At 53.5% G+C, this 21042-nt stretch overlaps 1 protein-coding gene across 1 annotated transcript in view; it reads left to right on the top strand.

Annotated features, from left to right (window-relative positions):
- Positions 1–21042, top strand: part of RPH3AL (rabphilin 3A like (without C2 domains)) — a 135491-nt gene that overhangs the window by 62337 nt on the left and 52112 nt on the right. The window contains 1 exon segment of the mRNA XM_030296523.1: positions 18285–18371. Coding sequence (XP_030152383.1) covers positions 18285–18371 — 87 coding nt within the window.

Raw genomic sequence — 21042 nt, 5'->3', positions numbered from 1 at the left:
TGCATGTGGTAGCATGTGTAAGAATTTCCTGCCTTTTTGGGGTGCCTTGGGGGCTCAATTGGTTAAATGTCTGACTGTTGATTTCAGCTCAGGTCATGATCTCATGGTTTGTGCGATGGAGCCCCATGTTGGACTCCATGCTGATCATGGAACCTGTTTAAGATTCTCTCTCTCTCTCTCTCTCCTCTCTCCTCTCTCTCCTCTTCTCTCTCTTCTTCTCGTCTCTCTCTCTCCCTCGTCTGACCCTCCCCCACTTGCATTCATGTACATGCACATGCTCTCCTCCCTCCCCCCCAAAAAAGAATTCCTGCCATTTTAAGATCAAATAATATTCTGCTGTGTGTATGTACCCATTTGTTGATCCGTTAGGTCGATGGAACACGTGGGTTGCTTCCGCATTGTAGCTGTTGTTAATAGTGCTGCTATGAATATGGGTGTGCGACTGTCTCTTCGAGGCTTTGCTTCAGTTCTTTCCAGAAGTGGAATTGCTGGATCATGTGATAGTATCTATGTTCGATTCCTGAGGAGCTGGCAAACTGTTCTCCATGGTGGCTGCACCATTTTCCGCAAATCCACCAGAGCTGCGTGAGGTTTAGGAGGGGGCGGTTTTTTGCAGAGCCTGCCTCCCGTGTGGACTCCCAGTGAAGGTCGTCCACGTCCACGTGTCCCCGTCCCCGACTTCCCTTTCCTAACCCAGCCCCAGCGGCTCTGTCCCTCGGTACGTCCACAAAAGCAGCAACCCTTTCTTTCCATCCGAGCTGCCTCCAGACTGGCCTCCCCGTGTCCTCTCTCCTCCTCGACCCAGTTCAGATGTGGAAGACGTGCGTTTGTGTGCCTCATTACAAAGATGGATTTTTTCATTCAACTACTCATGTTTCCTAAATTCCCGGGGAAAGTCACTTCATTCGTCTGCCCCGCGGGCCTGCTCTGGCTGCCGATGCGTCACCCAGGCTGCTTGGCAGGAATCGACTTGGCTGCCGTTGCCAAGATCGGAGGATTGGACCAGACACCGCACAGCATCTTGGAACATCTGCCTCGCTCCGGAATCTAAGGAACAGAATATCTCCATTAAGGCACACTTCTCTCTGGCCGTCCTGGAGGCTGCGCCACGACTTTTCTTCCCCGAGTCTAGCTTCTTCCTTGCCATTTTGGGCAGTTCAGAGCCCATTCTGTTCACCCTGTCGTGCCACTGACCTTCAGGGTCGTCAGGACAAAGGCAGCAGAAGAGCTGCCGAGCGAGAGAGCCAGCGAGGGTGGCCCCTGGGAAGCACGCAGCCTCCTGACATCAAAGCCCAGAGCTTCCCAGAGAGACACCGGGGTTATGGCCATTGGGTGCCTTCCTGCAGCCCTCCGGAGACTCTCCCACTTAGTCCACCTTCCTGCCGAGCCCCGCTCACCGCCGGCGACAGATAGTGCAGCACCGAGAGAAGCGTGTAGGCAGAGGTGTGGGGTGATCAGGAGCACAGGGCCCCAGGAGAGGCTGCCGAGTGCAGCGGGTTCTCAGCCAGGCCTAGACCTGGGAGGGTGGGCACTGAGGAGCCGGGGAGCTCTGCAGGGGCAGGGTGAGAGGAAGAGCTGGGGCTGGTGGCTGTAGCTGGTGGAGGGCGGTGGGTCAAGGGAAGGGTGGTGGAGGAAGGAGGAAGAGCGGGGAGGGAAAGAGGGAAAGAACGGGGCCAGGCCGCTGAGGATCTTGTAGGCAGCAAAGCCATCAAAGGGTGCACAGCAGGGGATGACACCCAGGCAGGTCTTTGGGGATGACATCCAGGGGCAGATTTGGAGGAGGGAAGATGTAGTGGGTTGGAGAGCCTGCTGGGTGCTGCATTACTCAAGTAGCAATAGCAAGGGCCTGAAGTCAGAGAGGGACAACCAGGATGGAGACTCGAAAGACAGTTAATGAGTTACAAATAACAAAAGCCGCCAGTGATTGAGAGCTCGCTTAATTACCAGCCACCCCGGGAGGTCATGATCCCCACCCTGCAGGTGAGGAAACAAGTGTGTGGAGGTTAGTCCCTTGCCTGGCCACATGAGGGTCAGTGGCAGGGTCTGATGGCCTTGCCCCGTGTGCTGTGCCTGTGCTCAGGGCCTGCCGTGCAGGGTGTGGCTGGGGCGGCAGCAGGCATGGGGACGGGCTGGGGGGCTTGTTGATGCAGAGGGGACTGAGGTCACTTGAGGAAGCCATGGGGACCTCGTGGTCTGTGGGCAGGATCCCGGGCCGTGGATCTGAAGAGGGTCCCTGGAGGGAGATGGGCAGTCCAGAGGTGGATGTCGGGGGTGGGAAGTGGGGGGCAACCGAAGTGGTATGGGAGAAAGTGAAGGCCTGGGTTGAGGAGAAGACGTGCACGGCGGGAGGGTAGGGGGGAGGCTGTATTCTCCCCCCTGAACCTGCCTAAATGACCTTCTGGAGACATTTCTGCAACTTCTTGTTCCTACGTGGGTGTCATGCTTGTGAAACATCAGGGCCTGTCTATACGGCAAGTGAACCAGGGTCACTGGGCACCTGCTACATACAGTCAGGTCACCCAGGTGTGAGCGGAGTTACACTGAGAAGGATTGATCCATATAAATGGCAGGGAAGCTGCCCAGTAGGGGCGTTGGGGGGCCTAGAAGGTTGGAGAGAGCTGGGCCTCCAGGAGGGGTGGTTCTCCCCTGCCCAGCCCCTTAAGCTGTGAGGGAGGCACCACCCCATCCTCCTGACTGGCGCTTGTGGGGCGGCCTTCGAAGGGCCACAAGAGCTCAGGGCTTTTCATCTGAGTGCTCCATCTGAGAGCTGAAATTTGGCGCCTCAACTCGGGCTTTACCCTGAGCCCTGACTGCCAGTACCGGCACCTCCGGCTTTACCCCGACTGTGTTTCCAGAATTCACGACTCCTGTCCTGTCCTGGGCTGTGCACCTTGGAGCCCCACTCCAAGCATCCTGGGGCCCCTGCCTTTGCCCTGTTCCTCTCCTGCACCAGGGCCCTGAGCGCTGGGTGGCACTTGATAACCTATTTTTTTGTATAATCTTTGAGCTAAAATGGTTTTCACATTTGCAAATGGTTGGGAAACAATCAGAAGAAGAATATCTCGTGACGCGTGAAAATTATGCGCAATTTCAGTTTCGGTGTCCATGAAGTCTGTTGGACAAGCCATGCCCACTCATTTACATATGGCTACTTAGGCTTGACTGTGGCACGGTTGAGTAGTTGTGACAGAGAGCGTAAAATCTTTGCTTTCTCACCTTTTACCGAAAAAGTATGCCAACCCTTGTCCTAACCCGTTAGTCCCGACCCAGGGCACCAGGCCACTGGCGTGAGAAGGGGTGTGATTTCCTTCCCCTCCCTGTTATGTGTTGGTGGGGGCCAGAGTTGTTGCTGGGGCTCCAGAGCACTAAAGAATTCAATAAGATGGTATCCCCTTACTTGTATTGGTTCTACTTTCCTGGAATTTTAAGTACGTTTCACCGTGGCATAGAGGTTAAGGGCCCTGACTTTGGGCTGCCTGGCTTGGGCAAGTTTCCTCTCTGCCTCCGTTTCCTCACCTGGAAATTAAGAATAACAATGGCCCCTGCCTCACAAGGTGGTGAGAGGGTTGGAATGAGTGAAGTATATGGTAAGCTCTTAGAAACAATGCCTGGCTGTGTTCTAAAACTCAGACGGTATAGAGCCTATACAATTCAACTCTGCCCAGCCCCATCCTTAAGCAACCTGGGTGTTTGTGTTCTGCACCCTTCTATGTCCACATGCATGCGAGCACACACAGATGTATGTAGGTACATAACTTTATTTTTTTAATGCTTCTTTGTTTTTGAGGGAGAGAGAGAGCACGCGAGCGTGAGCAGGGGAGGGGCAGAGAGAGAGGGGGACAGAGGATCCAAAGCAGGCTCCAGGCTCTGCGCTGACAGCAGCGAGCCCAACGTGGGGGGTTCAAACTCACGATCTGTGAGCTCATGACCTGACTTGAAGTCGGACACTTAACCGACCGAGCCACCCAGGCACCCCTACATACGTAACTTTAAATGGGACCGTAATAGGCTCTTTACTCTGTAATTTTCCCTTTTTTTTTCCCACTTAATAACATCAAAGATTACCCCCCCCACCCCCTCCCCCCCCCTCAGGTCTATACCTGGCAATCTAATTCCATCTTTAGGAGCTGTGTGATCTAAGGGAATTTTTCACACTTCCCTGTGGCCCCTCTGGGGCTGCTCACACACCCGCTGGGGATCAGGACCGGGGCAGGATGCTGGGCCCCACCCCTCACTCCGGACATCTCTCCCCCTGCTCCCCATTAGTTCTGGCCTCTTCTGTCCGTCCCACCTCTCCCAGGGCCATGTGCCGCTTGCTTTGCGGCTTTGCCGGTTAGCTCCTTTGGCTTTCCTCTGCTCAGGCTTCCCCCCCTCCCCTGTGCCTGAAATCCAGTCAAGGCCTTAGGTCAGGTTCTTTCCCAGAAGGGAATCAGAGGATGGACACGGCTCGTGGGCTGGGGTGGGGCCGTGGGGCCTAAATCTGTAGGTGAAGTACATGCGCATCTGCTCGGTGCTACCTGCCTACTGTTCGCTCACCTGCAGCGAGTGGACCCCGCATCGGGAGACCCAGCCACAGCCACAGCTCTGTTCTGATCCCTGCTGGGATCTCGGGTAAAATTCCCTTCCCCCTCTGGGCCTCTGTCCTCCCTTGTGAAAGGAAACCGTTGGATGAAAGGGTCTCTCGGGCCCTTCCAGCAGTTTCCTCCTGTGAAGCCCAGGCTTAGGTCAGCCCTTGTCGTGTTGCCACCCCAGAACCTGGTCCCCCAGGGGCTGTGCTGGCCTCACAGATCAGGGAGTGGCAGCCGAGAGCTAAACCTCATTTCTCAAGCCTCCAAATGCAGTTCGGCTTGTTGCTTTAAAGCCGTCATCAGTTCTCTCCCGGTCTGCTTTGGCTCAGACTATGATTGCATCCGTGTCCTCTTAGCAGGGGAAGCCAGTGTGGGGGTTGGCATGTGCTTCTGAGAGCCCTCTGCCTCTGATGTTTCTCTGATGCCATATGCCCCTCATGGCAAGCCCCCCACCCCCGCCAGAAGTAGGTACGCAAAAGACAGTGATTATACCCATTTTCCAGATAGAGAAATAGGCCAAGAGAGAGCTGCTGTCACTGCTTGGTTTCAGAACTTTGCCCACATATCCTGTGGGAAGTAGAGAGAGCTAAAGACATGTAGGAGACCCCCAAAGGAAGGGTGCTGCCTGGTGCCAGCTTGCAATGGGGTACCAAGGGTATTGACTAAGTGTGTAGCCCTTAGAGTGGGCCATCCATAGTAGGGTGTAGCACCCATCCCAGACCCGCCCCCCGCCCCGAAGCATACCCATCGCAGAGTGAGCCTGAGGCCTCAACCTGCTTTGTCACACCTCTGAGGTATCTGGGTGGCAGGACGTATGTAGGGGGTCTGCCGGGGGTATGGACCAGAGTCACTGTGAGGTCAGCTCCTCATCGAGTGGGTGAAAGCTTCTGCAGGTTTGGGTTGGGGTGTTGGGGACCCTGGCCAGGCCTCTTCCCCAAGGACACACGTCCAGCAGCCCCGTGGGCCCCTTGCCATCCGAGCTCAGTGGCTCTTTGGCCCGGGTCCTGGTCAGCGTAGCTTTGAGAGAACGCTGGCAGCAGGAAGCCGTTGTTGGCAAATCTGTTTCGGCGGCTGTTACCAGAAACAGTAATTTGTGCAGCCCTCTTGTCCTCTGTTGTGGTAAATAACAGATAATGACATTTCCAGGCAGTTGGTGTGTGGCCCTCACCTCTCCGGCTGCACCCTGCAAGCTGCCACACTTCAGACGGCCTGTGATTCTTCATCGCTCTCAACTGGCCTCTGTTTTTCCTCCTGCGACATTTTCCCTCACGGCTATTTGGTATTCACTGACCTTAACTCGAGGTGGATTTAGCCAGTCCTCTGTTCCCCCCACGGGGGGGAGCCCAGGGCGCCTCCTCGTTGCTGATGGGAGCAGCTGAGGAGAGAGTGGGGAGCTGACTCTCCTCCTGTGGTTCCCATTAGGCTGGGCTTCTGAACCAAGATCGGGCCTTGTCACAGGGGGGCTGGGAGGCTCTGTGACTTCCCTTCCAAACCCTTCCCTCACCCTGTCATCCCACCTCTGTGGGAGGGATGGTCTCCCAGGTACAGATGGGCAAACTGAGCCTGGAAGGCCTTCCAGAGACCCCTTCCTTCAAGGTCCAGGAACCACATCTGCCTTGCTGAGTTCCAGGTGCCAGACAGGAGTGTGGATGGGGCCTGCCAGGGAGAGAGGCCTGAGCGCCTGGCACTAAAGAGCTCCCCACCCAGCTCCAGCCTGCCCTAGCATCTCATTTGCTTTCCAGATCATGCTCTGCTTCTCTGCTCGTTCGTCTTGCTCGAGCGTGATCGGTGTGCTCCTTCCTCCCTGTGCCTTCCGTGGCTCCCTACTGCCTGCGGAATGAAGTCTCACCGCCCCCACATGCTGTCCAGGGCTCTCAGTCCATTCCCTGGGCACAAGCTGCTGCCTTTAGCAGCATAAATGAAATACCCAGGGATAGGGCCTGACTCCACCTGGCCCAGACCCGTGGCCACTCTCCTTGGCGCTCTGTTCCTGCGCATCACCAGGGCCCCTCCTTGATCATTAGTGCTGCTATTCCTTGAAGCCCTAGGATGTTTGTCTAGTCTACTGTATTTTCAAGTAAAAAAAAAATCAGTCCCAATAACAGGTATTTTTGGCTTCAAAGATATTTGCTGTGTCCCAGGGCACTGGAGGGAGAGGATATTTTCACACAAACTGACCTTTAAGGTAATCCCGTAAAGTCAGAGAAGGCAGTGCAGACCCCAGGGACAAGGTGGGGCTCCTGAGGGGCTGAAATGTGCCATGCTGGGTTAGTGGGGGCAGGGCTGGGGGATGGGTGGGGTCTCCCGACTTTAACCAGGAGGCAGTTGGTGCTGACTTGGCTTCTGGAGGACCCCCACCAGCCTTCCCTAGCCTCCCTGAGCCTTCCCTGCTTCCTACCCTGGTCTCTTTGGCTGAGCAACGAGTTTGTTGGACGGCTGGCGGTTGCATCCAGCTTCGGGCCCCATGGCAGTGCTCCGGGTCATCCTGTGCCTTCCCCAGGTACTGGCCTCAGTGGCAGCCTTTTCCCCTACCCTGCTCTCCCTTTCCACCAGTTCCATCACTGAGAATCCAGGTGTTCAAGTCCCCTTCAGATTGAACAAACATTTATTGAGCACGTAGGGCACAGTCCGGGTTCTGGAGCTCCCACAGGGAACGAGGCAGGCAAAGCCTCAGCCCTCCTGAAGCACCTTCCAGGGGTGGTGAAATCGACAGTAGACAGCACACAGATCAATATGGGAAGTTCGCTGGTCTGTGAGACCTCTCCACTCCCCTTGAGTTCCCAAGCTCCAGCCCTCCCTCTTCTGTAGGTTGCCTGGCCTTCCTCCCCAGCCTTGGTCCTGTGTATCAAGTACCTCTGGGCAGCTCTTCCAAGGGAGTCCGCTCACACTGCAAAGATCAGCGTGTCCAAAGCCAGTTACCTCCCCCCCCTCCGCCCCTCACCACGCCCCGTTAACGTCACCACTGCCCATCAGCAGCCTCAGAATGACCCTGGAGCCCTTCCTTGCCTCACCTCCCTTATCCAGCTAGGAGCCAGAATTCCATAGTCATCCGGGAATGGTCTGGAAAAAGAACCTTTGCTGAGACTTCAGAGGACCGATGGACCAGGAAGGTGACTGAACCATTCGGTAGAGGTACTTTTTCTGAAACCCAGATCTGATCTGTCCCCTCTTTGAAAGCAGTGGCATCCCAGCCTTGGGGCACACTGTGCTTGTCACTCAGGCCCTCCCTCCTTTCCTGGCCAACTTCATTCATGCCAGCTACCTGCTAAAGTTGGGCATTTGAATGGGAACGAGGTCCTTTTTCTCCAAGGACTCATGGTCAGAGGAGGGGGGCACAATCACGGGAGAGACAATTTCAGTATGATGCAGTCATCAGTCTAGAAATGTCAGCTCATTGTGCACAGGAGGCAGTAACTAGTGCTCCCCTCGGGGGTAAATCCAGGAAGGAGCCTTGAGGGAGGAGACGTTTGCATTGTGCCTGAAGGATACACAGAAGTTCTCTAGGCACAAAGGGAGCCTGGGAAAAAGCATGGAGGCGTGGAAGTATCCAGGGTGTTAGGAGCAGACACTGAGGCATGGGGGTGGGCTTGGAGGAGCTGGAGGGTTAGGTGGGGGCCAAGGAGCGGGGTTGTCAGGTGTATGTGCGGGTGTTTTCTTTTCTTTCCGCCCCTCACCTGGAAGCCTCGCTGTGCGGGCAGCCTGGTCCGGGACCTGGTGGTAGCGGGGCCTTGGGAAGTGCTTGCTGAATGCTCCTGGCCTGTAGCTAACGTTGCTGCCCACCAGATTCTAGGGAAAGGGCTGGTGGAGGCTTAGCAGGAGCCTCTTGCCTCGCCTTCCCATGGAGATTTCAAGCCTTCAGCAAGCAGGGCTGTGACTTCAGCATCTTTGGGGTCAGGCCCACACTGGTCACGTGCCCTGGGACCACAGAGTTTCCGAGCTAGGATCTGTGGGGCAGACCTGGCCAAGGGCTCCTAGCGTGGCCAGTGCTGATCACCGCGGGTACCCTCCTGTAAAGTGTGGCTTTGTGGCAGCCCCCAAGGAGCCAAGCCTGTTTGCAGCCATTAGTTCAGGGGCTGCTGAGAGGCGCAGGGCATTTTCAAGGTGCTGGAGGTGAGGACAAAAAGGAAAAAAAAAAAGGTCCAGTCTCTTCCTCAGCCAGGTTCCTTTAACAGAACCCGAGCCAAATTTCTACCAGGTGGCAGGCATGCCCCCCAGTCAGAAACTGTCCGTGAGAGGCCTGGACCCAGGACTTCTGGGCAGCAGAGGTGGATTCTGCAGCCATGGCTGGGCCGAGGGAGGCCAGGACTGGCTTTGGGACTTCCAGTTCCTCGTGTTTCTTCCTGGCATAGATGCTGTGTATCTCAGAAAGTGAGCTGCCATTTGTTTTCAGGCCACCGTTGTTCATAGGACCACTCTGTCCACTTGTTCTTTCCCGGTGACGTCCATTTCCTGGGTCCTGTAAGTAGGGGGTCGCAGAGGGCACGGGCGAGAGGTGGGGCTGGGAGCAGGACCGCAGTCCAGACTGAGACAAGTGTGTGACCCCAGACCAGTTACCTAAGCCGTCCGCCCCACTCCCGTCATCGTTAAATGAATAATCCAGGTAAAGCACTCATGCCGTGCCCAGCGTGCAGTGCGTATTATATAAGCTCTTGCTTTTATTATGACGGACCTGGGTCCGTACCCTGGCTTTGCCACTTCCTTGTAGCATCAACCTGGCCGAGCTACCCAACATCTCTGGGCCCTCGATTCCTCATCCATGACATTCAGATCATAAAACCACCCTCACAGGACTGTGTTGAACGTAAACGAGATTGAATGTGATAACGATAATGCGTGTTGAGCACTGAGCGTGGAGCCAGGCATGGAATAAAGTGCCCAATAAATGGTGGCCATTATCGTTATTATGAGTCGTAATTCTAAGTAACCACGCAGCAGGGAGCAAGTTGGATGTAAGTCGGCTCCCTCTACCACCTGGGCCTTTCCCTGCCCTGACTCCCTCCTGACAGAGGGGAGCTGGAGGCTGCAGGCCACCGTGTGACATGGCAGTCCTGAGAGACCCTTGGCCAGAGCCCCTTCCCTCCCGGGGATTCAGGTGGAGCACAGTGGACCCGTGGCTCGGAGCCTGGGGGACAAGATAGGCACGGCTCAGGCGCCGTCAGTTCCGGGAACCCAGGCTGGCAAGCAGGGCACGGAAGCAAGGAGGTCTTCCCCTAGGCCGGAAGGAGCGAATGAGGGCGCAGGGATTCAAGTTGCAGGACTTGTCAGAGCCAGGCAGCGGGGAGCAGGCTGTGTTCAGAGCTTACGAAAAGCTTGATGGTAGAACTCCATCGACCATACGTATCCTCCTTTTCCCTCGGGAGGTTGGCTCAGTGCCGAGCGAGCTCTGAGGTGCCCACCAGGCCCTGGGGATTTTCGGAGGGTTGTGTTCAAGGACCCTGACAAAACCGCTCCCAGAGGAGTGGAGGTCTTACGCACGCTGCTTCCCACGTTTGTCTGGAAAAGAGATACAAATTGGGCGCTCCGTCTGGGGCCTGAGAGGTGATGCTGAGGATAAGCAGGACCAGGAAGAGTTAGCAGGGATGAGGGGCAGGTGGGGCAGCATCTGGGCCCTCGCAGCCAGCCTGGCAGCTTCATCTTGCCCGAAGTAGCCCATTCCCCCATCAGACGCGCTCTGTGGGGCATGGGCACAGAGATGATCCCGAGCCACATCCGAGCATGATGTCTTACCATGTGCTTGTGAGTGTTAATAATCCATAGCTTTCTCTGGTGTTTTCTTCAACCCCCGCTCTCCACTCAGTGCTCCATGCTGTCTGGCTGGAGTGAGGTGTTTTGGAAGCTAGTCCTGAAATTTGCGGTGCTTCCTTTTAGCTGGGGGCCGGGGGTCAGTGGCTCATCTGGTGGGGGTGGGCCTGCCCAAAGCCGACCGTGCAGCCTTCCGGAAGCCTGTGTGAAGAGCAGAGACCCGGCCCTGCGTGGTCACGAGCCTGCTACCCACAGCCGGCCTGGAGACTGCTGGTGTTTCCCTGGCCCGGCATTAGGGTGGGAAGCACAGAGAAAGCTGCCTTCCTTCTGAAATTTTTCTCCAGTCACTTCCTGGCTTCTGTGTCAGACAGAGCAGCAGATGGCTGGCATTCTTAAGGCTGCACGTCTTTGGGCCCAGTGACTCGGGATTTGCAGGCAGTCAGGGCTAAGGTCAGTGTGCCCTCAGCCCCGCTGGCTCCCAGGCCGTGTCCTGGTGAGCAGGAAGGAGGTGGCGCCCGGCAATGGCCTCTCCTACTTGAGGTTTGACCTAGTCTGTAACTCTGGAGGAGGGACGAGCTCTGCCGTCACTGGGGGTTGGGGGTGAGGTAGGGGATAAGTGTCTGTCTGGGCAGCCACTTAGGGCTCATATAGCATGGGGTTCACATCCCAGCTCCCTGCGATCAAGTTACTTAACCTCAAGCCTCAGATCTCTCGTGTATGGAACAGGGACAATAACATCCACCTCCTAGGCTATTACGCAAATTAATAAGATTCCACGTAAGACATCTAGCTTGGTGCCTGGTGTGGCATGAGTGCTCAGTAAAGCGTGTAAGTATTTATAATATGTACATCAGTATCTAAGCTATTTAAAGTCATCTGGCAGCAGGACCTGGGTTCCAGATACTGAATCCATGGCAACAAGGCCGTTTCTAGCCCCTGTACTCCTGGCCCATGGGGGCTGCTGATGCACCTCCAAACCTGGCCGATGATGTCTCTGGGGTTTAGCAGGGCTGAGCCTATGATCAGTCACTCAGTGACTGAGTGACACCATCTGGGAGAGGCTGGGGGACAAGGCTGACCATCCACAGTTGAGCCGTAGTCAACCAAAAAGCCCTGTCTCCTGCCTATTTGTACATGTGCTTTTGGCTTCTTGAATCCATCCTGACCCACAAAATAGAGATCTGGTCAAAAAAACGAACTTGGGGCTAGTGATTTCCCTAAGCATTTAGCACAGGCTTCCTTTAAATAGGAGCTCTGCTTATCCATTTAAAATAGATTTTGACTTAGCACAATTTGATTTACATTTTGGGCGCTATCGTTCCATATATTTTTCTGTGCATATATTGGCTTCTAAACACACGTAGGCACTTATACATATTTATATGGCAGAGCATCACACTATGCATGCTGTTTATAACATGCCTTTTAAATTTAACTTCTTGTGAATGTTGTTCCATTTCAGTACAAATAACAGCTTCGCTGTGATTGTCTTCACTTCTTCTGGTTTGCATTGTCAGCATTTTTATCGCTGTAGCTTTCCGCAGAACACAAGCAGATCGCTCCTTGTTGCAGACTGGGGCTCTAGCCCCGGGAGCACGTTGTGTGGTGAGGGGCACACTTGCGGGCTTTCCTCTTTACGTTGCTTCGTGCAGGTGCTACAGTCATTCGTGCGGAACCACTCCTGCCCCTGCTCCCCGGGGTTAGCTCGGCCGCTCCGTGAGCATCACGGCAGTGTGGGTCCTGATGGGGGCGGCTTCACCTCCAAACCACCTTCAGATGATGATTGGAACTGTCCAGAAGGTCCTTTTCCAGATGAGTTTTACCAGTTCGTAAACTCCTCGGTTCAGGGGGACACTCACTGAGTCATTGAGGACAAAGGGTCCTGCCGTGTTCATCCTCTTCCTCCCTAGAACAGAGCCTTATACCCAGTATCGAACGTTTGTTGAATTGAAGCACCAAATATTTTAAAGTGAACTGTCTTCGATATTCATTTCCGCAGCACAGTGTGCATTCTCTGGCTCCTTGCATGGAACATTTGGGTCCCTTTCCGTCTTTTTTTTCCTTGACTGAGCATCACAAAAGTGGCTTTCTGTGTGACATCTGATCATACCACAAAGCCCTCAGGACCCGTCGTGGGGAGTGTGGCTGTTTCTCACTTGGCGGATGCCCCCAGACCTCTGTTCCTGAGAAGGGTTGGAGAGCGTGCCCAACAGTGTTGTTCCCGCCCTGCGCTGGCACTGTGTCCCTCCCGTCTTCTAATTGGCAGCAGCTTGGGGACCCCCGAGAAGCACGGGTTCTGCCTGAAAGGGGTCGGGGGTTCACAGTGAGGATGAGAAGGCCTGACCTGGGAGTAAAGTGGTTGAGCTCTGGCGCATGTGGCCTCACAGACTTTCTTGTACTTCCTGTTTCTTGACTGCGGTGTGGGAAGGTAAAGGTTTGGATTGCAGTGTGGGGGCTCCAGGGAGTAGAAGGGGTAACCAAAGTGGCCTGGATTGTGAGGATGTCAAAGAGGGCACCTGATCAGACCTTGGAATGGGTCTGCAAACACAGGTGGCCGGCAGGATGTACCCTTGGGAAAGCAGGCGGAAGCGGTCACGTGGAGGGCAGGGTACACATCCCTTCCCCCCATCCTTAACAAAGGACCCTCTGCGCCATTTTCTCTGTGGCCAGGCAGGCCTGGATTCATGCCCCATACCCTGAGAGTGAGGCCCCCCCGTCCAGCAGTCCTACCCCAGGCACTCTACCCCATGTATGGGCTCTCCCATTGCCCTGCTGTTTAGCATCACTTGGTGTGGATGGGAGCACACCCTGGCTTGTGCTGCTGTTTCCTGTCTCTGTGTGTCTTGTCTCCCCAACAGATTGGCACATTCTAGAAAGGACTATGTTCTTCTCTTCCCAATTATAATACTAAAAGTATCACCTATGTATTTGTTCATTCATTCATTCATTCCACAAATATTCATTGTGCCAGTCACTGAAAACAGGAAGGTGAACAGACGTAGACATGGCCTCTGCACTTAGGGATCTGACAGCTTAGTAGAGGAAGTGACAGTCACCACACAATTGAGGGTAAAAATCTTGACTCTGACAGTGGTAGAAACAGAGGCAAGAGCCTGTTATGGAAGCTCCAATGGGGTAAGAAGGCAGGGAAGGCTTCCTTGAAGAAGTGGTACTTTTGCTGAGGTCTGAAGGATGCATAGGTTAACAATGAGAGAGTGTGGCCAAGTGCATCCCAGACAGAGGGAGCAGCATATGCAAAGGTCCTGTGGCAGAAGAAGCAAGGGAGAGCATGGAGAGTGAGGTAGTAAAGCCGGGGAGAGTGAACTGAGGCAGACAAGGAGAGTCCAGCCTCAACAGGCACCGCATACCACGTGAAGGCAGGCGGTCTTCATCCAGAGAACAACAGGAAGTCTTTGGAGGCTTTTAAGCTGGCAGGGACAGGAGAAATGACATGATTAGATTTGCATCTTGAAAAGATCACTCCTGCTGCTGTGCCAGGAACCGACTGGAGGCTGGCCAAAGTGGGGGTGAGGAGATCTGCCGGGAGGCCACGGTGCAGTCCGGGCAGTGAAGACAGCCACGGTGTGGATCATGGCGGGGTCGGAGGGGTGGCGGGCGGTGGAGTCCAGTGAGATGTAGCGTTCTTGGAGGTGGATTGTTTGGTGGGAATGAGGGAGAGTGAGGATCGAGGATGATTTGCATTTGGGCTTGTGTGACTGATGGGTGCTGGCACCCTTCACTGAGGCAGGTGTGCAGGAAAGAACTGCGGTGTTGCTGCTCTTGACCACGTGGTGTTCTAAGCACTTTCATGAATCATCTCCCTCCATCTCCCAACTGTGGCAGGAATCCGCCCGGTACCACCATTTTACGGGCGAAGAAACGAGGCTCAGAGAAACTTAGAAACAAGTCCAAGGTTGCGTCTTAATGGCAGGCTGCGCCTTCTTGCCCCCACAGCCTGTGGACTGTGCCCTGAGCCACCCCGTCTGGGCTGGAATACATATTTGCAAAAGGCGGGCATGGAGGGAAAGGAGAGAGAGCAGGTGCGGCTGAAGGCCTGGAGCTTTGTTGCTTCTGCTCTGAGGCAGGCCCAGGAGCTAGGCGTGTTTTGTTTAATGCTCAGAGGTCCAAGCTGCAGGAAGCAAGGGACAGCTGAGCCCGGGAAGCTGGTGGTCGCACCCCTGGGGCAATGCCACTCAGTGGAAGCCCATCTCCAGGCCCCGAGACTGTCCCTGACATAAGGGTGCCCTATGCCTTTTGCATTGGGTTGATGTCATGGCTGGCTCACCCTCTCTGTCACTGGCTTTTTCAAACACCACCTGCCTAATTTCCCTTATTGGAACCCCAGAACAAAGACCAAGCCCATAAGGAGAAAAGGTGCATTATTTTCTTACTGATCCGAGATTTAATGGAGCAGCAATTATGTATGATTTGAACTGAGGCACGTTATCTTTTTGCTGGCCCGGATTCCCCAGCCAGAGACACTGCAGGCGCAGGAAGGTGACCGAGAGATGGCAAGAACGGACTGTGGGCTCCACCAGTGATGGCCTGTGGTAGCCTGAAAACAGGCTTGTGTGTCCTGTCGTGCCACTCCTGATCGCCGCCCCCCCCCCCCCCACCGACACACACACACAGCGTTCCACAGGACAAGAAGCAGAGGGGACATTTGGGACGTGCAACCCATCCCTCTTCCTGCCTTCCAGACTGGTAATTGATGAACAGCCTTTGGCCCAGCCTCTGGAGGGCAACGGGCCCATGCTGCTCCTGTCCCCAGGCTGGGTGCTTCTGTGTCCGCGGGTAGAAGACAACACAGCTGTTATGCCTATCCCCCGATGGCACGGATGTTCATTCAACCGGACGATAGGTCTCGAGGGCATGTGCGTGCCCATCCTTCAAGGCTCACTTCAAGTCCAAGTGTTTGCTCCTAGAACCAGTGTCATGCAGCTGATAAGCAGTGTGGCTGCACCCCAATCCCAGCAAAGCCTCGTCCCAGGGTCACCCTTGTTGCCTTCTCTGTCTATTTGAGAGGTATCAGCCACACTCCCAGGGATATGAACCAGCTCCCTGGAGAGCCAGGACACCAGCTTGGCACCCAGGCAAGGGAGGGCGTTATCCAGCTCTCCTGAGGTCTGGGAGAAGGGATGCTCACAGATCCTGATAGTCCCTAGCTAGCTGTGGGGCCTTGAGCAGTCTTGAACGCCTCTGAGCCTCAGTTTCCTTATCCTTATAATGGAGGTCATAACACCCGCCTCCTTCATACTTTGTCACCAGGGTCCCAGTGCCTGGCGCATGCAATTGCTCAGGAAATGGTGGCAACTGGTCTTCTATTCTCTCCTTATGCCTAGCACCTTCATCTCATTGGGAGGGCAGAGGGTGCTTTGAGGTGAGTTGTCATCCAGCACTATAAGCATCAGGAAAATCTCACCTCTCTGAGAGGGCACACATGTGCCATTTATACAGGATGGTGGGAATTAGCAAGGGAAGCAGCCAGCTGGCTTCAGTGCTTCCTTCCTGTCTCTTTACCCTCAGCAAGAGAGGCCCATGTTGTTGTTCTGAGGCCCACCGTCTGGGCTTATGGGGCCCGCTGTCCTAGGGATAGAAGGGTTGAGGGTGAGTACTGGGAGGGGGAGGGGAGTCTCCAGACCAGGTCAGGGACGGCAGCTCAGGGCTCCTGGGAGACAGGCTGCTGGCCCCTGATGACACTAAGCCCCAGCCTGTTACAGATCCCAAACCCAGACCTGGTTCAGAAGTAGCTAGACCCCTTACCCCTCCAAGGGACCGTGGGCACCCAGAGGGAGAGCAGCACAGCAGTGAGCACCCCAGATGGCACTCACTGACCCCTCCCCAGTTGGACTGCACCACCAGAGACCCCAAGCTTAGGACCTTCGTAAGAGCCAGGGAGGGGCCCCAATTGTGGCTGGGATGGACTTCCTGCCAGCCCAGACAGACAAGAGCTTGAAGCAGATTACATTTTATAATAAATAAAAGTGACGTTTCTCGTCCCTGAGCATCGAATGGTAGCAAATGTATACTCCCCACCAATGTATCACAGCTTTCCCTTTGCTGAGAGCTGGCTCCCGCCTCCCCGCGGTGCTGGGCTCAGCCACCTGACCGGGTGGTGACGACATGCTCTGGGAAGCCAAGTCGGTGACATTTTCCTCTCTGAGGAGAGTGTGTTCCTTGCTCAGTTGGCAGCCTGCGGAAAAGGCCAAGCTACAGATCCAGCCTTCCCTCAGCGGCGGGAGGCAGGAGAGAGCCCCCGGCCCAGCAAGGACCAAGTAGCTTCCTCCTGGCAGAAAGATTGATTCGCCGGTGGGACAGTCCTCTGGAGGAGGATCCGCTGTGCTGTCGCTGAGTCATACTCTGCCTGGGTTAGCTGGAGACCCGTCTCAGCCCCACGAAGTCCCCCGTGCCTCCCCGGGGAATTTCTTCTGGCGTTGCCCGCCCCGGCCTGTTGCTGTGTGTTTCAGAGAAGCCAAATATATGTGCAGAAGTTATACTCTTTTTTTTAAATATACTTTATTGTCAAATTGGTTTCCATACAACAGCCAGTGCTCATCCCAACAAGGGCCCTCCTCCCTGCCCATCACCCACTTTCCCCTCTCCCCCACCCTCCATCTACCCTCAGTCTGTTCTCAGTCCTTAAGAGTCTCTTATGGTTTGCCTTCCTCCCTCTCTGTAACTTTTTTTCCCCCTTCCCCTCCCCCATGGTCAGAGTGGCCAAAATGGGCAAACCAGGAGGCTATAGGTGCTGGTGAGGATGTGGAGAAACGGGAACCCTCTTGCACTGCTGGTGGGAATGCAAACTGGTGCAGCCTCTCTGGAAAACAGTGTGGAGGTTCCTCAAAAAATTAAAAATAGACCTACCCTATGACCCAGCAATAGCACTGCTAGAATCTACCCAAGGGATATAGGAGTGCTGATACATAGGGACACTTGTACCCCAATGTTTATAGCAGTGCTTTCAATAGCCAAATTATGGGAAGAGCCTAAATGCCTATCAACTGGTGAATGAATAAAGAAGATGTGGGTTATATATATATAATGGAATACTACTTGGCAATGAGAAAGAATGAAATCTGGCCATCTGCAGCAATGTGGATGGAACTGGAGGGTATTATGCTAAGTGAAATAAGCCAGGCAGAGAAAGACAGATACCATATGTTTTCATTCATATGTGGCTTTTGAGAAACTTAACAGAAGTTACACTCTTAAGCAACACTATAGAAGGAAAAGCACGCAGAAACTAGCTTCTGGCCACTTCCGCGTCTGGGGAAAATTATGTAATAGCTCTAGAGTCAGACCTGAGTCCATTACTTACCTGCTGCATGAACTTGGGCAGATTTTCAAACTGCTCTGAACCCCAGGTTGCTCACCGGTGAAATGGGCCTAATACTTCCATAATGGGGTTCCTGGAGTCATTCCGCGAGCAACATGGCATAAAGCTGTCACTGGTGTTTCTCACCAGACCATCTTCTCACCTTGTCAGGCACATAGGTGAGTTTTTTGTGAGGTTGTATACAAATGCGTGTTTTCTCTGTTGACTAACATCACTTCCTGCCCACATTACCAGGTATCGACACAATCTGCTGATAAGGCCACAACGTACTCTGTTATGTTTGCCTGGATCTTCTGCTGGCATTGGGCGTTTGGGTTGTTTCCAGTTTTTTTGCGGTGGAAAATGATGCAGCTGTGAATACCAGCAAGCTTAGTTTTTTTATGTGATCCTAACAGAACGTAATGAGGGGTGGGGTGAATTTATATCATGGCGATCCGTGGCTGGGTACGTCCATTGTGCCCCAGAGCCAGCTATGGGTTTCAGATGATCTGTGCCCTTTGAGTCATGTACCCTGACCGTCTAAAGCAAACACCATCCCCTTGGAAGGTGCCAAAGCGTTCCTTGGTTCGTTTTCACAGCCCCTCAGCTGAGGAGGAAGTGGCTGAAGTATTTACATTCTCGTGTCCTCTCTCTTGTAGAAAGTGTGCACCAAATGTGGGATCGAGGCCTCCCCTGGCCAGAAGCGGCCTCTGTGGCTGTGTAAGATCTGCAGTGAGCAGAGAGAGGTAGGATGCCCAGGGGAGCAGGTGGGGGTGGGCTGGGGCGGGTCTGAGCACACTTGCATTTGGGGAAATTCATGGTTGGTTGCTGGGAGGGGCTTCCCTAGAGGCCAAGGAGGACCTACCATGGGCGGCCAGGGAGAAGGGTGGAAAGCTCGCCTGTTCCACAGTGTAGCGGTGGCATGCCTTGCTTGTGATCTGTGGTTTCAGTGGGCAGTCCCTCCCTGAGTGTAGGTACGCATAGCATTTTTGTGAGGCTCGTATTACAGTGATAGTAATGGCCGTCCTGGGTTGAATGTTTACTGTGCACCTGACACTGCGCTAAGTTCTTTATAGATAAAAGTTCATTTCGCCCTTACACAACCCCATAGGCGGGTGCTCTTATTATCCCCTTTTGCCGATGGGGAAATGGAGACACTAGAGATTAAGTAACTTGTGGGCACAGCTGCCAGTTAGTGGGAGAGCTGGAAATCGAACACAGCCATGGTCTGCTGTGATGAGCCACCCCAAAGTCCCTTCCGGTGCTAAGTTTCTATAATTCTGGTGCTGACCCCGTTTTAGGAGAAGAAATCGAGGCTCAGTGAGCTTTCTGAGGGGGCTCAAACCATGTCTCCTAACCCCAAACCCAGGACTTTCTTCACGGTACCAGGATCAGGGTCAAGGCAGGAGGACATCGGCAGGCAGCTCCTCTCTGTGGAGGGTCACGGGACGGGGATCGTGGTAACCGAATGAGCCAGGCACAAGGGAGCACACCCCTGGTTTTCCAGATGTGGATTTATTTTTTCACTTATTTCACTTTGCAACTGATACACACTTTAAAAAAAATTATTTATTTATTAGTTTATATCCAGGTTAGTTAGCATTTAGTGCAACAATGATTTCAGGAGTAGATTCCTTAGTGCCCCTTACCCATTTAGCCCATCTCCCCTCCCACACCCCCTCCAGTAAGCCTCTGTTTGTTTTCCATATTTAAGAGTCTCTTCTGTTTCATCCCCCTTCCTGTTTTTGTATTATTTTTGTTTCCCTTCCCTTATGTTCATCTGTTTTGTCTCTTAAAGTCCTCATATGAGTTAAGTTATATGAAATTTGTCTTTCTCTGACTAATTTCACTTAGCATAATACCCTCCAGTTCCATCCGCGTAGTTGCAAATGGCAAGATTTTGTTCTTTTTGATTGACTAGTAATACTCTGGTGTGTGTGTGTGTGTGTGTGTGTGTGTGTGTGTGTGTGTGTATTTATACCACATCTCCTTTATCCATTCATCCGTCGATGGACATTTGGACTCTTTCCATACTTTGGCTGTTGTTGATGGTGCTGCTGTAAACATTGGGGGGGGCATGTGCCCCTTTGAAACAGCACACCTGTATCCCTTGGATAAATACCTAAGTAGTGCAGTTGCTGGGTCGTAGGGTAGTTCTAGTTTTAATTTTTTGAGGCACCCTCCGTACTGTTTTCCAGAGTGGCTGCACCAGCTTGCATTCCCACCAGCAGTGCAAAAGAGAGCCTCTCTCTCCGCATCCTGGCCAACATCTGTTGTTGTCTGAGTTGTTACTGTGAGCCATTCTGACAGGTGTGAGGTGGTATCTCATTGTGGTTTTGATTGCATTTCCCTGATGATGAGTGATGTTGAGCATGTTTTCATGTGTCAGTTGGCCATCTGGATGTCTTCTTTGGAGAAGTGTCTATTCATGTCTTTTGCCCATTTCTTCACTGGATTATTTGTTTCTTGGGTGTTGAGTTCGATAATGATACACACTTTCAATCTATGGATCCATAAAACATCTTCAGTTACGGGGAATTTTCAGCCATGCTGTCCTTGAACGTTGCTATCCTGCTAGTCCGTGTCTTCTCTTCTGGAGGTCCTGTGGGACACATTATAGAGCCTCAGTCATCCTCCCGTAGCTCCCAACTGCTCTTTCCTGTTTTTTTTTTTCTTTATCTTTCAGGCATACTTTCTGGGTAGAGTCTTCAGTACTGCCTTCCATTTCACTAAATCTTTGAGACTGTCTCCCAACTGTTGGTTTTGTTAGTTGTCTTCCCTAATGTCCGCTTTCCTCAGGCGTTTTGGCATCTGGGTTTGTACGCTCGTCTTGAGTGGGAGTCCATTTCTCCCCCTGCCCCCACCTGCACCCAGCTGAGATTCTGTTTCCTCCACAGGTCCTGGGTCCCCCCCCCCCCACCCCAGTGCAGAGCCAGATGTCCTGGGTTAGCGATGGGCTGTGTGACCCCAGTGATGATGGGATTATGTCCAGAGCTGATCATTACTGCCATGGGCAGCGTGGCCAGTCCCTGGCTGTGTGTGTGCTACTTCCAGCTTCCCTCAGTGTTCACATTCTTAGTCTTGGACAAGGGGACAGTCTCCACTTTTTTCAGCCTCGTTTCCCAGGCGAGAAGTCCCTTCACCAACCCCCGTCTTCAGTGACTCTGACTCTAGTGCCCCACCTCTTCCTGTACCCTGGAAGGCTAAGCTCCCAGCTGCCTCCACCTGCTTCTGGACCCAGAGCTCAGCAGGCTGTGCCTTCAGCCCCTCAAAATAGTAACTATTTGGAGTTTCTGATCCATTGAGATATACATATCTGATATATATATATCAGAAACTCCAAATATATATACATATATGTTTTGTATATAATGTATACATATACATATGTATACATAATGTTTTGTAAACATTTAA

Source organism: Lynx canadensis, chromosome E1 (assembly GCF_007474595.2).
Source record: "Lynx canadensis isolate LIC74 chromosome E1, mLynCan4.pri.v2, whole genome shotgun sequence".
In the NCBI taxonomy this organism is placed as follows: Eukaryota; Metazoa; Chordata; class Mammalia; order Carnivora; family Felidae; genus Lynx; species Lynx canadensis.
Note: the sequence above shows the minus strand (reverse complement) of the source record. Positions and strands in the feature narration are given on the sequence as shown.